Source organism: Neopelma chrysocephalum, unplaced genomic scaffold, assembly GCF_003984885.1.
Source record: "Neopelma chrysocephalum unplaced genomic scaffold, ASM398488v2 Primary Assembly neopelma1_296, whole genome shotgun sequence".
Classification (NCBI taxonomy): domain Eukaryota; kingdom Metazoa; phylum Chordata; class Aves; order Passeriformes; family Pipridae; genus Neopelma; species Neopelma chrysocephalum.
This window is the reverse complement of record NW_020897958.1, coordinates 32,213-47,324: the sequence shown is the minus strand read 5'-3', so window position 1 is coordinate 47,324 and position 15,112 is coordinate 32,213. Positions and strand designations below refer to the sequence as shown.

The 15,112-nt window shown below is 61.7% G+C and overlaps 1 protein-coding gene across 5 annotated transcripts; it reads right to left on the bottom strand.

Moving 5' to 3' along the window:
- Nucleotides 1-142: 142 nt before the first annotated feature.
- On the bottom strand, nt 143-14,162 carry LOC113978167 (protein O-GlcNAcase-like). Of its 5 annotated transcripts, XM_027704887.1 has the most exons (18): nt 13,847-14,162; nt 11,047-11,098; nt 10,211-10,308; nt 9,614-9,744; nt 8,922-9,093; nt 8,501-8,599; nt 7,907-8,191; nt 7,556-7,684; nt 5,957-7,071; nt 5,712-5,886; nt 5,344-5,400; nt 4,324-4,409; nt 4,034-4,138; nt 2,331-2,422; nt 1,721-1,913; nt 1,469-1,640; nt 983-1,140; nt 143-948 (listed from the first exon to the last, which is right to left on the bottom strand). In XM_027704887.1, the coding sequence occupies exons 1-17, from the start codon at nt 13,884-13,886 to the stop codon at nt 1,004-1,006; spliced, it is 3,138 nt and encodes a 1,045-aa protein (XP_027560688.1). In that variant the 5' UTR covers nt 13,887-14,162; the 3' UTR covers nt 143-948; nt 983-1,003. The 5 variants fall into 5 exon arrangements, with proteins under 5 accessions (XP_027560688.1, XP_027560689.1, XP_027560686.1 ...); XM_027704888.1 differs by lacking the exons at nt 143-948; nt 983-1,140 and having other exon boundaries at nt 1,200-1,640; nt 5,957-6,433; nt 6,518-7,071; XM_027704885.1 differs by lacking the exons at nt 143-948; nt 983-1,140 and having other exon boundaries at nt 1,200-1,640.
- Nucleotides 14,163-15,112: the final 950 nt, after the last annotated feature.

The window sequence follows — 15,112 nt, the reverse complement described above, 5'->3', positions numbered from 1 at the left end:
GCAGCCCTTTTCCAGAGGCTGCGGTGGGGTGGCTGGGCAGATGCTCCCTCCTGGCCATCCTGCCTGTCCTGGGCGGGCTGCAGCCCCCAGACCCACAGGGGAGGCCCCGGCCCAGGCATCCCATCCCGCAGGAAAGCCGCACGGCACAGGGCTGGGGCTGCAAGTGCACACTGCCAGCAGCCGGAGCTCCTTCCCGGGGAGCGGAGCTGGTGCCCGGTTGGGGCCGCGGTTCCATGGGGAGCTGCTTTGTTTGAGGACCGACTGTAACAACAGCCAGTGTGAGGTGGAGAGAGGGCATGAGGGTGTGAAAAGGACCTGCTGGCACCCCAACACTTTCCCCCGAGGCAAGCCATGGTGGGAGCCCAGCAAACACTTTATTGCCAAGAACAGCGTTCCCCTCAGCCCCCAGGCACAAAGATGGAGGCTGCCTCACCGTGTCCCACACCAGATTGGTTCATACAGACAAGCAGGTCCTCGGGGCCAAGAGCCAGCCCCAGCACCAATTCCCTATCCTCGGGTCACCCAGGGGATGGAGAGAGCCAGGCAGCCCAGCCTATGTGACAGGGACACTCCTGTAGTACTAAGGCACCGTGCTGTGCTCCAGGACCACCACCCCAAACACTGTCCAAGGGCTCCAACAGGCCTGGGGGGCTGCAGACAGCCTGGCTCCCCGGCAAAGGCGGAGGATGCCCAGCAAGCAGGAACAGTCAGGGTGGCACAGAGGGGCCCTGGTGCTCAAATCTCCTGAGATGGCAGAAATAGCTCTCTGCTACTGAAGGACCCTCGCAGCCCTGCACACATCCCAGCAGCACCCTGCTCGCCCCCATGCCGTGTCTCTTCTCTCATGTGCCTGACCTGCTCACGGTGCCCCTCTGCTCCCACTCCCTCAGGCCAATGCTGTGTGGGACAGGGGATCAGCCTGTCCTGGGGGATCAGCCTGTCCCGGGGGGTCAGCCTGTCCTGGGGGTCAGCCTGTCCCGGGCACTGTCTCCCCTTGCCCCCGTCAGAGGAGACGTCCCAGGAGCTGAGTGCCGGGAGAGCTGCCCCAGGCCACGGGCAGGGCAACGAAGCCCAGCTTGCTGTAGAAGCTCAGCTGCTGCCGATCAGCGTCACGGACCTGGCAGAACACTCCTCGCGACCCTGGAAGGGAGGTGAGAGGTCAGAGCACTGGGACCCCAGCTCTGGGACCCCCTCCACAAGGAGGTGAGCCTTTCCACTGCCTCTTTGGCACTGGCTGCCCCTGTGATGCCCTGTCCCCCAGACAGATCCACATGTCCCCCAGTTCAAGGGGAGGGGATGGTGCCTGGGAGCTGGGGCCAGACTGCACCAGAGTGGAGATGGGGAGCCCTGTGCTGAGAGTGCAGGTGGGGCCAGCTCCTGACCCTGTGGTGGGCAAGGGAGCAGTTGGGAAGGGGTTGTGCTGGAACAAGGGGTCCCAGTCCCCCCAGCACGCGGAGGTCCCGCTCACCGTTGGCCCTGAGTGCACTGAGCAGGCAGAGGGCCAGGCTGCGGGTGGCCCCCACGTCCAGCACACGGGGGGCTGTGCCCAGCTGCACAAGGGAGGGGAAGCGCCGCAGCACAGGCGGGGGCACAGCCCGTGGCTCTGCATGGAAGAAGAGCACTGCTTCCTCCAGGGCATCCTGTGGGACACAAGCACAAGTGAGAGAACCCCCTCCACCGCCCCCATCCCCGCTCCCCTCTGCTCCAGGTGTCTCCTCACCTGTCCCAGAGCTGGGCCGCCCGTGCCCAGGTCTGGGGGGTACTTGTGCCGCATGGCTGGCAGCCAGCTGCTGTCTTGCTGCTGCAGGAAGCCTTCAGCATGGAGTGCTCCAGCTGCGTAGCCACACGGACCACCCTCGTCCTCCAGCACAAAGGTGTACTCGGGGCTCAGGCTGAGGAAGGGGCCCAGCAGCCTGGCAGCCAGAGCAGGAGCACAGCTGAGCTGTGCCTGGAGCCCAGACTGCCCCAGAGCAACCTCAGAGCAGCCTCCTCCTTCCTGCCCCAGCAGGACAGCACCCAGTGCCCACTGACAATCTGAGATCCCCAGCAGAAGCCCTCAGCCCAGGGGAGCCACTACAGTCTCCTGCATCCAGGCTGGACAGTGGGTTTGCCCCCACTGTGGCTGCCATGACCCTGCTGGACATCAGCATGGGGATGTCCCTCCCTGTCCCTCCCACAGGGTGAGGCCACTGACAGCCCAGGGGCAGAGCTGGTCCCCGCAGGGATGCCAGGAGAGACCACCACCTCATCCCCTGGCCCTGCATCCCTCAGCACGTGGCCAGGCTCAGCACAGCCTGGCCAGAGGGAGCCCCAGAGGGGCCACATCTCACCTGTCACCGAGGAGATCCGGGTGGGCCATGAGGATCTCTGCCACCTTGGGATCACAGTCCAAACTCTCCCGGCACATCCGGTAAAGCTCTCCCTGGAAGACCGAGACCCACCTCAGTCCTGGCTGTGCCTGCCCTGCCACACTGCCAGCTGCTCCCAACACAGGCCTGGCCAGAGCGTGGCACACCAGCAGCTGCCAAAGGGGCTGCAGAGAGGGACCACGACCAGGGCTGTGGCCTCCGGGCGAGGGTAGGGGATGCAGGGCAGGGCACTGCTTCAGGGGTACTGCTTCAGCCACCCAAGGGCACTGGTGTCTGCCAGCCTGGGGCTCAGGGCCACAGCACAGCCACCCTTCAAAGCAGAGACTGCCATTCTGGTCAGGCGTTCAGAGAGCACCCGCTGCAGAGATGGCCCCAGGCCGGAGCACACTCGGAGCAGCCAGAATGACCCCAAAAACAACACTGGAACTCAAGGCTCCAAAGAGCCTGTGCACAGCAGGACATGCCCAAATGTCCTGTCTTGGTCACGGTTGAGTTTGCTGCTGCTCCCAGTGAAAAGGACATTCAGATAAAAGCCTTGATCCTGAGAGGGAGGCTGCCCTGGTCACCCAACGACTGGGGCAGGACTGTGCCCTGTTGTGCCCCATTCCCAGAAGAGACTGATGTGCTCAGCTGGATTTCCCTCTCAGAGTTTCACTGGACACAAACATTCGAGTTGTTAAGGTTCAGCCTGAGCAGATGAAACCTGACAACAGGCAACTGCAGACAAGTCCCCACAAAGGGAACTGCTGGCAGAACAGTCTGGGGTTACAATCTGCTCTCCTGTGCTTGCAGCTCCTCCTCTGCTTCCTAGCAGCGCCACAGCGGCACATGGCCGGGTGCTGTGTTTAGCAGGGAGCTGCACTCGTGTCTGTGCTGGCTGGATTTGAGGCATTAGCCTTTCCTTGGGCTGGGAGAGAAGCAGGGTGAGGGTGGGGTGCTCGCTGCAGGCTGTGGTACATGGGGAACCCGGGGCTCTGCTGGATTTGGTGACACTTTAATTTGGGTGTCCCCCCACAATCAGAATCTCCCTTTCCCTCCCCATCCCATTGAGCTATTGGGATGTCAGAGCAGGGGGTTGGCAGCAAGAAGGTCATGGCTGACAGTGGCTGCTGCTCTCCAGCAGGGAATCAGCCCATAAACTGGATGACTATTCAAAGAAGGGACTCATTTGGAGATGAACCCCAGCAGGCTCAGGCAGTGCCCAGAGCTGCAGACCAGTGAAGGCTCCAGGAGGTCACCATCCAGACTTGACCTGTTCTGGGTATTTCCTGGCATCTGCTCACAGCCACTGCTGGAGATCAGCACTGGGGCTGCTCTGGAGATCACCCACAACCTGGCAACCCTGACCTAGTGCTGGTTAAACTGTGGCTGTGCCTGCTGCTCATTGGTAAGCAGGGCTCCTTTTCCTGCTCTGCCTAGGCCCTTGTCACAGGGAGGCAGCTTTGCCAAGGCCACAGCTCCTCTTCTCCAGCCCAGGGTCTGACACAATGCTGATCATGGCCCCAGGGAGCTCTGAGCAGAGCTGGACCCGAGGTCCCTCCCCACCTGTGCCCCCCTGCACTGAGGGTCAGCAGGGCCGAGCCTGTAGCTCATTAACACTCGTGCAGCACAGGCCATGCAAAGGTGAGCTCTGGCAGGACACCCCTGCAGGCCATGGCTCCCACCTTGTCCAAGGGCAGCAGCGGGCGCAGCAGGTACCTCTGGCTGGATGGGAAGAGAGGTGGTGGGTGGTAGAAGAGGTCACAGCTGTTCCCCACAGGCAGCAGTGCCTGGAAGATACACAGTCGATCAGGTTTGCCTGGCTCCAAGGTCTCTCTGAGGGTCCCTAAACCCCAGGAACCACAGATGCCCAGGGTAGCTCTTGCCTTCCCAAGCTTGCAGCAACCCAAAGCAGGGTTGGGATACTGGCTTCCCAGTGGCTCCTCCAGCCCCCCAGAGAGAGGCAAACTCTCACCTGCAGCTCTCCAAAGAGGCCCCCACGACGTGCCCAGGGCTCGGCATCCCTCCCCAGCAGGATCGGGGCAGTGATACTCTGGCACCCTGGGAACAGCAGGACACAGACACAAGTGAGGTGAACAAAAACCTGCTAGGCAGGGGGAGATCAGCTGCTGTCACACAGCAGCACCATGACCCCCACAGTCACAGCTCCAAGGACCTGCCTCCAGCTGTGCAGCCCTGCCCAGGCAGGGACTTCAGATGGGTTCAGGCAGCCCCCTCCATTTCTTGGGGCAGCCACACACCCTCCATAGCAGAGCTTGAACTGGGGGGATGGAAAAGGACTGGTCTCACCTCCACAAAGTGTAAGGTAAGGATACAACTCCTGGGTCAGCTGGGAAGCTGCAGCCTGGCACAGAGTGCTGTGCTCCTGCCCAGCCAGCTCCGCAGGGACGGTGGGAACATGCCCTGCACAGCTGCTTCCCCATGGAAGGGGCTCAAGGCAACAAGGCCCCCTCTGACACTGAACTTGGAGACCTGCTCAGGTTATCACCCAGTAACAGCTCTTGGTTCGTAAGAAGTCACAAGGCCCACAGACCAACCAAGGAACCCTAAACCAGAGGAACATGGGCTTCCAAAGTGATGTACAGGCATTCAGAAAACAGCCTCACCTCTCTCACCCAGGGCATTACTGCTCCCAGGAGCCCATAGATCCCTTTTCCCGGACAGGCTAAGGGATCCCTGGGTTAAAAAGACTGAGGAACCATATCCTAGAAATGGGTGTTCCTTCTAGGCTGTGAGAGATGGTGAAGAGCTGCTCCAGTGACTGCCCTGTCCCCAGCAGCAGTGCCTCATCCTGCCCCAGTGTGTGAGGGCATGCAGGGGTGCCAAGCCTTCCCATGGCCATCCCTGCTCCACCTGGCAGGCAGAGCGTGGGGAAGGGGAGGCTGATGGTGAGTGCTGTGGGGCTGGAGGGGATGGAGGGCAGCAGCCAGGCCCCCCATCCATGTGGGTGACTCAGGGTAGAACCCCTACTTACAGCCAAAGCAGTTTCCCCAGGTGCCCTTGGGGCCAGGGTCACAGAGGAGGTGACCATCTGCAAAGGAGGAGAGATGGTGAGCACAGAACAAGGGGCAGCGGTGGAGAAAGTGTCAAGGGGAGAGACCTTGGCACCCCCAGCTGAATACAGGGACCACAGACTGGGGTGGTCCCAGACACCTTCACCTCCCTAGCGGGGGAATAGCGGATCACAGAGAACAAGTTTAGGATGCCCAGGGTGTGCCCCAGAGCCCCCGCACTCCAACGCGGCTGCGTTTGGCCGGGGTGCAGAGACACGGGCTGGGGGCTGGCAGGGACTGGGGGCTGGCAGGGGCTGGGGGCTGGCAGGGGCTGGCGGCAGCCACGTACCCAGCCAGAGGACAAAGGCACTGGCGGCCAGCAGCATGTTGCGGATGTCCCAGAGGTAGGGGTGGAGGTCGTAGAGCAGTGCCCGGCCGGCGGCGCTGGCGAAGCGGCTGTGCAGGCGACACGTCTCCGCGCAGAGCAGCTGGAAGGACCGGGCTCGGCCCCGCCACCGCGCACCCTGGGGACGGACCGGGCGTCAGCCAACTGTGACGGGCACCTTCCTGCAGCCGCGCCCGGACCAGCCTTACCCCGCAGGCATCAGGCGCCGTGGCCGGGACCCCCACGCTGAGGCTGTTTGCACGGAGCCACCGAAAGTGCTCCAGGAGCTCCTGTGCCAGTGCCCCATGATGGTAGGGCAGGTAGAAGAGCTCCACCAGCATCCGCACCTCCTCCAGAGTCAGCGGTGCTGTAGGGCTGGACCCGGCCTCCTCTGGGGTCAGCAGTGCTGCAGGGTTGGACCCGGACTCCTCTGGGATCGTCAGTGCCGTGGGGACAGACCCAGCCTCCTCTGGGGTCACCAGTGCCATGGGGCTGGTCCTGGCCTCCTCTGAGGTCATCTGTGATGTGGGGCTGGTCCTGGCCTCCTTGGGGGTCAGTGGTACCATGGGGCCAGACCCAGTCTCCTCTGGGGTTACTGCTGCTGTGGGGCTGGATCTAACCTCCTCTGGCGTCACCGGTGCCAAGGGGCCAGAGCTAGCAGTGATCTCATCAGTCAGCAGGGCTGGAGTGCCAGGGCTGGTGCCAGTCCCTTCAGTCAGCAGGGCTGGGGGTCCAGGGCTGGCACCAGTCCCTTCAGTCAGCAGGGCTGGGGGGTCAGGGCTGGCTCCAGCCCCAGTCCCTGGGGGTGTCTGGGGCATGTCAGCCCTGATGGCCTCAGGCTGGGTGCTGCTGGGGGACTGGGCAGGGCTGTCACTCCCTGTCCTGGCATCACTGGTGGGCAAAGGAAGGTTCTGACTGGTGTTGACCTCATTGCTGCAACTCATGGTGTGGCCTGGGCTGAGAAGGGTCTTGGTAGCCATTGGGATTCCTGCAGACTGGGCACTCTCAGCCACACTGGGCAGAGAAGAGGAGGGCTCACAGCATTCCCTGCTCCCCGTGGCAAGCTGGTCCCCATCCCCTGTGGGACTCTGCTGACTGCCATTGGGTGTCCTGCTTCCACTGCCCTTCTCAGGCTCCGAGGTCACCTTCCTGCATCCCTCCCCTGGTGCCACACCACAGGGCTCAGGGCCGTGCTGGTCTGCCCCACTGGGAACGGAGTCGTGCTGCTCAGGGTCGAGCACAACCTCCTGTCCTCCTGCTGTGCCAGACTGCAGCCTTGATCTTCCCTTGAGGCCGACACTGGGGTGTCCTGGGGTCCATCCTCCTGGCAGAAAGGAGCAAGGGGGAAGCCCCTCTGACACCTGCATGGAAACTGCTGCCCACGGGGCAGGACAGCCTGGGGATGGCTGTGCTGGGGAGCTTCATCCCTGAGCTGGCAGGGACCAGGATGTTGCCCGGCCCTGGGCTTGAGTTTAGGCCTCTGGGGCTGGCGAGGCTCAGGCATTGCAGAGGCAAACACTGCAGAACACCAAGCTTGCTCCTGGCTGAACCCCCTCTTTCAGAGCTGTGTCCTGGCCCAGGCTCCCATGCTGCCAGCCAAAGATGTGCCCAGGGCAGGAGCACCCACAGGGCAGCACAGTGGGATGGACACCCACCCCTGCCTGCCACAGCATGCACAGGCCCTGCTGCCACACCAGCCTGAGAGAGCCATCCAAACGGACAGGGTTCCCTCATCCCCACCCGCTGAGTTCCCCGCAGAGCCAGCCCAGCGCTCCAGGGGTGTGAGGGAGTGCGAGTCCATCATCTACCTGGCTCCAAGGCCTGCTGGTTTATCTCAGCAACCCAGTCACGCAGCGCCAGCTCCAAGGCTTCCTGCGGGCTGTAGCTCCCCTCCTGTGGGTCTTGGCTGTCCCCCAGGGCTGCCACCACCTCCATTCCTAGGGAACTGCAGCTCATCAGCCTGGGCAGCCCCACTCCTTGTTTGATGGAGCTATCCCAGGCCATGCTGTGGGCCCCCAGGATGAACCCCATGCCCAGGGTCATCAGGCAACGCCCAGCCAGGTGAGACACCTCACCCAGGCTGCCATGCAGGAAAGGGCCTGGCAAAAACCGGCAGCAATTGGCAGGCACAGACCTGCTGGGGCACTGGGGCCACATACCTGCACCATCAGGGTTGGCACAACTTCCCAGCTCGCTCTGAAACCAGGTGCCCAGCGTGTGTATGGGGATGAAGTTGGCCTGGAGCTCGCAGTTGGGGTTGAGAAGCAGTCCGTGGAGCCTGGGCATGAGACCAGGAGCACGTCCCATGTAGGGGCCCAGGAAGACACGTCTGCAGTCGTAGTCATTGGCGTAGAGGTTGTCCCAGATGACGGGGCGGCGCCGCAGGACACCCTCCACCTCCTCCAGCAGAGCAGCTGAGAGCTCCTGTGACACCACCTTTGGGCCTGGAGCATCAGGGCATGGACACACGTGGGGCACACAGGCACTGTGGTCCATCCCAGACACACAGCAGGGACACAGACACATCTGAGTACCAAGCACAGATGTGAGGGTCGAGTCACCCCACCTACACTCCCAGGCCAGGACAGGAGACCCCCGTCCTGACCTTCTGCCTGGCTGGGGCTGCACACCCCCATCTGAGGCACCACAGTGGGGCTGCTTGCTGGTGGCTCTCCCAGGACAGAGCCCATGGCCATGGGGTTTGCAGACACTGCATGGGGCCACATGCCCACAGAGCTGGTCCCGACGCTCACCTGTCCAGATGACACCGATCCCAGGGAGCAGCTCCTGGCCGATGGTCTGCAGGTAACAGGACTGGCTGGGGCTGGGAGAGCACAGCGAGCTGCAGTATTCTGGGGAGAGAGCACAGAGCATCCCCTGAGGGACGGGGCACCGGGAGAGGAGAGGCTGCCAGAGTCATGGACAGGGGCTGGGGAGGAGTAGGGTGCAGGGAACACAGCAAGCACGGCTGCAGGCCCTCTGCAGCCTGGTCCTGTCCTAGTCCTGAGATCAGCAGAGCTCCCCTGGGAGAATGAGGAGGCCAGGGAGAGCTGTGCGGGCTGCCAGGGCACTCAGCTCTCAGCAGAGACACGGGCTGGCTGCAGCCCAAGGGCTCCCCAGTCTGAGGGAGCTGCCTGGGGTGGGAGGCTGGGGCCACAGGGCTGCAGGCAGTACCTGTAGGGCAGAAGAGGAAGACAGGGGGTTGGCCCAGCTCCTGGTACACCTCATTGGCCACAGAGGCATGAGCCTGTGCCAGGGAGGGGAAGATGTCTCTGTCAGCTTGGCACATGCAGGGGTCGATGTCATCGAAGAGCAGCGCGAAGGAGCAGCACCCCATGGCAGCCACCTGCGGGCACAGACACGGGCTGCTGGGATCCCTGGCAGAGAGGAGGCAGCGAGCCCAGAGGAGCCAGGGGGAGGCAGACAGGCATGGCACAGTGCAGGGCAGTTGCTGGGCTGTGCCACGGGAGAAGCAGCTGCCCACGGAGCAAACCCACCGTGCCAGCAGCTCTTTACCCTCCCTGGGGACCTGGGGCTCAGTTCCAACCTGCACCGACCCCAGTGCTGCCTAGCAAGTGCTGGGGCTTGGCTGGTCCTTATCCTGCCCCCAGTCAGACATCCGTGGAACCCTCAGCTCTCTGTCACCATGCCAGGGACAGCACACAGGCCACTGGGCACCCCACAGAGCCGCTCCCTGGTGCGCAGCAGCAGGAGTGGTTCACAGCCCCACACCACCCCTTGGTGGGCACAAGACCCACAGGAGAGGTTTACAGCCCCAGAGCAGCCCTTGGGGTGGGCACAGGGCCCATATAAGCATGCGTGCCCCTCGCCTGGGAGCAGTGGAAGGAAGGAATGGCCCACGGTACCTGCCTGAGTTTTTGCTGCAGCAGGAGCCGATCCCCAGCACTGGAAAACACCATGTCCTGGCCAGCAGAAATGGCAAAAACAAACTCCACACCCTGCTCTTGGGCAGCTTCGATGAGAGACCGCATGCAGGCTGGGGACAGAGCAGAGGGGGTCTGTGAGTGCTGGGAGGCAAAGGAGGGAGGGGACCATGGGATGGAGTGGAACAACGAATGGAGGGAGAGGGAACAACAGCAGTCTGAAAGGAAGGACATGAGGGCATTGGGAGGGGAGAGGCTCGGGGGAGACCATTTCCAGTTCCTTGGGGAACAGAGGACTTTCAACAAGGGTTACAGGCCTCAGTGTATTCAAGCATATTGCCAGAGACCCACACGGGGAGCTCCCCATGCCAGGGAGGCTCCCAGGCAATTCCACATGACAGGCACAGTCTGGAGGTCTCCTTGTACCGGGTAAGGTCCAGGGGCCTCCCTGCAATGGGCAGGGTTGTGGCAGGGTGAAAGTGGCAGCCAGCCTGGTCCTGGCTGGGACACAGACCGTGGTTCACCCTCAGGGTCCCGGGATGCCTGCAGCCCCCCCGTGGGGCCCAGCAGAGCTGCTACCTGCCTCATGCTCCGTGTAGGGCTCTCGCCAGAGCAGCCGGTGCTTCAGCTCATCCTTGGGCGCGTACATGTAGCAGTTCAGCCCCCGGCATTTCAGCCTGCACAGCAAGAACAAGGGGTCACCCAGGCTCCACACGGGCTCTTTGCAAAGAGGCACCTGGGCAGGTGCCAGCCAGGGCACCACGAGCTGCTCGGCACAAAGCACCCACTCCTTCCCAGGGCTGCACCGCGGCCCGAGGCTGCCAGATCTGCCAGGGGCTGCTCTCACTGACCCTGCAGCCCGTGGAGCCACAGCTCTGCCCCGGCACAGGGAGCCCTGCCACAGCCACATGGAGACATAAATCTCACCCAGCACTCCCAGTGCTGAGCCCTACGGTTTGTGCTCATTCCACTGGTGGTCTGTGCATTGGCACCAGCTGCTCAGAGAGGAGCTGCACAAATCAACTCCATCCCGAGGTGATTCTCAGTCAGTGACAGACCCTGCCCGTGTCCTTCCATCGCAGGGACACAGGGTGACACACAGATATGCACGGGGACTCACAGGGACACAGAAAGGCCACTCACACCAGGCAGGGATGGCAACCTCAGGCTATAGCACAGGGTGGCAGGGACAATGGCCCTGGGCAGGGCAGGCTGGCTGCAGGGAGGGTGGCAGTGGTGCATCGTCCCACGTCCAGTGCAGCCACCGGGGCGCACCAGGCTGTGCTGGGCTGTGCGGAGTCCCAGCACCATCTGCTGGCACAAGGCAGCCCCACGTCTGTCTATTCACCGCTCCTGCCTCCATCTCGGCACTCTGCCACGGGCTGCCTTCAGAGAGGAAAATTCAGGGTACTTGCCATTGAAAGAGAAGTTTCCTCTGCTCCATAGACCACGGTCTCCCATAGAAACCTGTAAAAGGTGGGGAAAAAAGGCAAAATGCAGTTGTTGGTAAGTGCCTTAAAACAGTCTCTCTCTGTGCTGTCTCTGAGTGGCTCTTGAACCCAAAGATCTGCCAGTTGTTCTCTTCTGGGTAATTCTGCTATTGCCTTGCTGGGCATTGGTATTGGAACAAGTGGATTAATGTCTGAGCTTCCATCCTTCCCAGAAAGGAGCAGCTGGGAAGGATTTCACAAGGTAGGGTTTAACCTGGGAGGGGGAATGTGCACAGTGAAAGCCAAGCCTAAAGGAGGCATTGGGAACTAGCCACGTTATAAGGCCCTTTAGAAGGATTTTGGGGTGCACTGAAGCACAGAGCCAGCGAGAATCCATCCTATAGTTTTCTGCCTGGGAATTATCTTCTTTACAGAGACCAGGTCTGTGTCTCTGCATCTGTCTCTGTGTAGTGTCAGGCAGAGCATCACCACTCCCATATGGACTACAAAAGCTGGTTTTTGTGTGTTTAATTGCTGCACAACTCAAACTGCACAAAAATTGCACTGATGCAGCTCTCCCTTACCCCTGCAAACATCCCTGCATCGAGCAGGGCAGGACTGTGAGGCAGCACCCCTGTCCCATGGCTGTTCAGATCAGGAACACACAACCACCCATGGGAATGCCCACAGGTGCTGGGACTGTGACTCCACAGAATGCTTCACAGACACCTGCTCTGTCCCCCACTGGAAAACACAGCCACCAAAGCTTGCAAAGGGAAAACCCAGAGAGGGGAAGCCCATCAGGGAGCAACCTTCCCAGCTCTCTGCTAGCAAAGACACCCACCAGTGAGCACCAAGGCTGGCCTCGAGGACACTGCCCTTCTGGAAGGCTCACATGAACAAAACTGAATGCAGGAAATACAGACCTGGAGTCAGCAAATTCCCAAGTGTTTCTCAACATTTCCCCTTCTGCTGCTTGCAGACTTTGGGTGGTCGTTGGGCACCAGTGTCTGACACAAGCTTGAGGCTGCAGCAGCACAGCAGCTGACTGTGTTCTGTAGCCTGGAGGGCAGGAACCAGTCTGTGACTGGGTATAATGAGCAGGACACTGGCAGACATGCTGCACCCATTCCCCTGATGGGACTGCTCTGCACGGGGAGGTGCAGAGTTGTCTACAAAGGTGGTGAGAAAGAACATCCAGTGGAACACAAGTCCCTTCACTTGGGGGCAGCGGGAGAACAGGCAGGTCAGTGCATTTGGAGAGATGCAGATTTGACAGCTTCTCAAAGCAGAGGTTAAGGGCAACCTCTAAGTGTTCCAGCACAGACCTGAGATTTAGCAAGAGAATCTTCAGTCACTTCAAGTCTCTGCAAGATCTGGCAGCTGCAACGTGAAGTCTCATGGAAAATCCATTATGTCTTGGACAGTGATGGCAATTAGCCATCAAGACAGCTTCCTGGTTTCAGATGGGCTCTGCATCCTGAGCAGCTCCTGAGTCACCCACTGCACCTGACAGCAGCCGAGGCCAATGGGAGCAGCCGGCATTCACCAAACTGGGCAGTGCACAAGGACAGAGCACAGTGACTCTGTTTGGCTCAGAAAAAGGACAAGCTCTCAGCGTCTGGCACGAGGCCAACGTCGCCCAGAAAAGCACCTGTGTTTCCCCAAAGTACCTGAGTGCCCCGGAGCTCATCTGCCCGGGAGGGGGCCCCGATGCCCAGCTCCCCTTGGCAGGAGCCCACCCCACAGCCCCCAACACAAGCCTTGGGCAATGGCGGGTTGCACCACAGGACTCACTGCACTTATCTCCCCTGCAGACAGATGATCCACCTGCTGAACATCTGCATGGTTACTCCATCTACTTTGAAATAATATATACTCACCTTACCAGCCATCTGTGCACGGGCCAAATCTGTGGCCACTTGAGGATCCCAGCAAACATTTCACCCAAAAAAGTTATTTCCATGGTAAATAATTTGCTATTTCTGTTTCCCAGTCAGGTCCCAGGAGTCCCTATATGGCACCTGCCTGCAAGTGCCTCACTCACACCTTGCTCTGAACTGATGTGGCCAGTCAAGTTTGACACTCAGTCCTGCACACGCCCCAACAAGAGCGTCCTCACGGAGTGGCTCTGCCACCAGCATCCCCTTCCCATGTCCCCTTTACCAGGCCAGCTTTCCTATATCAGCAATTCTTGTCTGACTCATGTCAACTTCCCCATCCCTGCACTTCCTATTTATTTTGTGTTTAATTGCATGGTGCTTCTGTTTCCTTCCAGGTGAGGCAGTGGGCAGTGGGCTCAGCAGGTGCTGCCAGGAGAAAGGGTGGCGCTTTTGCCCAGCTCCAGAGTTGCTGTGTGGCAGAAACAGGAGTTGGGGATGTTGGCAGGGAGCAGGACAGGGTTGAGTGCCACAAAACTGCCATGAGAGACCAGCTCTGGGCACAGCCCCAGCACTGTTGCCCTGTGGGCAGGGGGACACACTGGGAAGCTGCCCGAACTGGAGGCCGAGCAGCAGGTCCCCGTGCCCCTCTGGGGCAGTCGGCTCTGCTGGGATGGCTGTGGGGCTCAGTGGTGCTGGGGATCCTTGGGAGCGTCACGGGGGTGCTGGTCCCGACTCCCTGGCAGAGATGGGGTGCTGTGCAGGGGCCCGGCTCCCACCTCCCACATAGCCGGGGACCCAGGCGCGGATCCCGGGGGCCGTTCTCGGTTCACTCTGGGTGAACCTGCAATGCCCGGGCGGGGCGGGGCGGCACCGGCCCCAGCCGCGGCCCCGGAGGGACCTACCTTCCACCACGCCGCAGAGGAAGCGCGGCCGCCCCGCCATCCCCGCGCAGGAGCGGCCCTGCCAGCGCGGAGGCAGGCGCAGGGTGCGCGGGGGGATGGATTGATGCGCGAAGGGAGGGAGGAGAGCGCGGGCCGATGAGCGGAGGGATGGAAGAATGCGTGGAGAGATGAGCGGAGGGATGGAGGAATGCGCGGGGTGACAGAGGGACTCGCGAAGGGATGGAGAGAACCTTGAAGAGACAGAGGAATGTGCAGAGAGATGGACAAGTGCGCGGAGGGATGAAGTGCTGGAGGGTGGGATGGAGGGTGTGCGGAGGGGCTCTCGCAGGGACGGCTCCAGCGCCCGCCCCCCCCGCGGAGACGCGGCCGCCGCAGCGCAAGGGGCGGCCCCGCGGGTGGGGCCGCGGCGGGGCCGGGGCGCGGGGCGGAGCGGGGCGGCCTCGGGGCCCGTGCGGAGCCCCCGGGAGGCGATGCTGGAGCCGCAGGGCCGGAGCCCCCCGGGCCAGAACCCCCCCAGGGGCACCGGGGCCCGTGGTGGTGTCACGCCAGCCCCGGCTCCCCCTCAGCCCCCGCTGCGGGCCTTCTGCCTGTGCAGCCCGAGGGCTCTGCCTTCCCCTGCCCTTGCAGCTTCCCGGGACTTCACGGTCCCAGAGCTGTTCCCGAGGGGTCGGGTGTCATTATGGGTTCACCGCTGAGCCGGCACCTGCCCTGCCCGCACCCTCATGCCAGGTCCAGGGTGTGATGCCTCTCCAGGCTTGCCGGGTCCGTGCCATCAGGTCTGCCCATGTGCCCTGCAGGTGACTCACCTGCCTGCCTGTGTCAGGCTGCTGTTTGCCTTGTGCCACCCTGCTCAGAGCTGCTGACACATCTGGCTCGTGATTCTCTCCGTCCCACAGGTTCTGGTTTGCAGAAGTGCTGCCGCGTCGTTAGTTCCCTGTCCTGCAGCTGCACATCGTGGGGACTTGCCTACACACGGGCCTGTGTGTTTGACATCACCGAATCATTTTGCTCTTTTTCTGGCCTCTTTTCCTGTTTATCTCTCTCACTGCAAGGTGGATCAGAGCTCTGCAGCATCCCTGCAGCCTCCCCCAGCCAAACAGTGCCATAACCCAAGAGTCGAGTTGTCCTGGCTCTAGCCAGGGCAGGTTTAATTTTTGCAGCAGCCGGGAGGGGAACGGCAGGACCCCGAGGTTATTCGATACCACCTCACCGCATGCACAGCGGGTACGGGGGTGGGGTGGGGTTTTTCCCGGTTTTGCCAGGGTG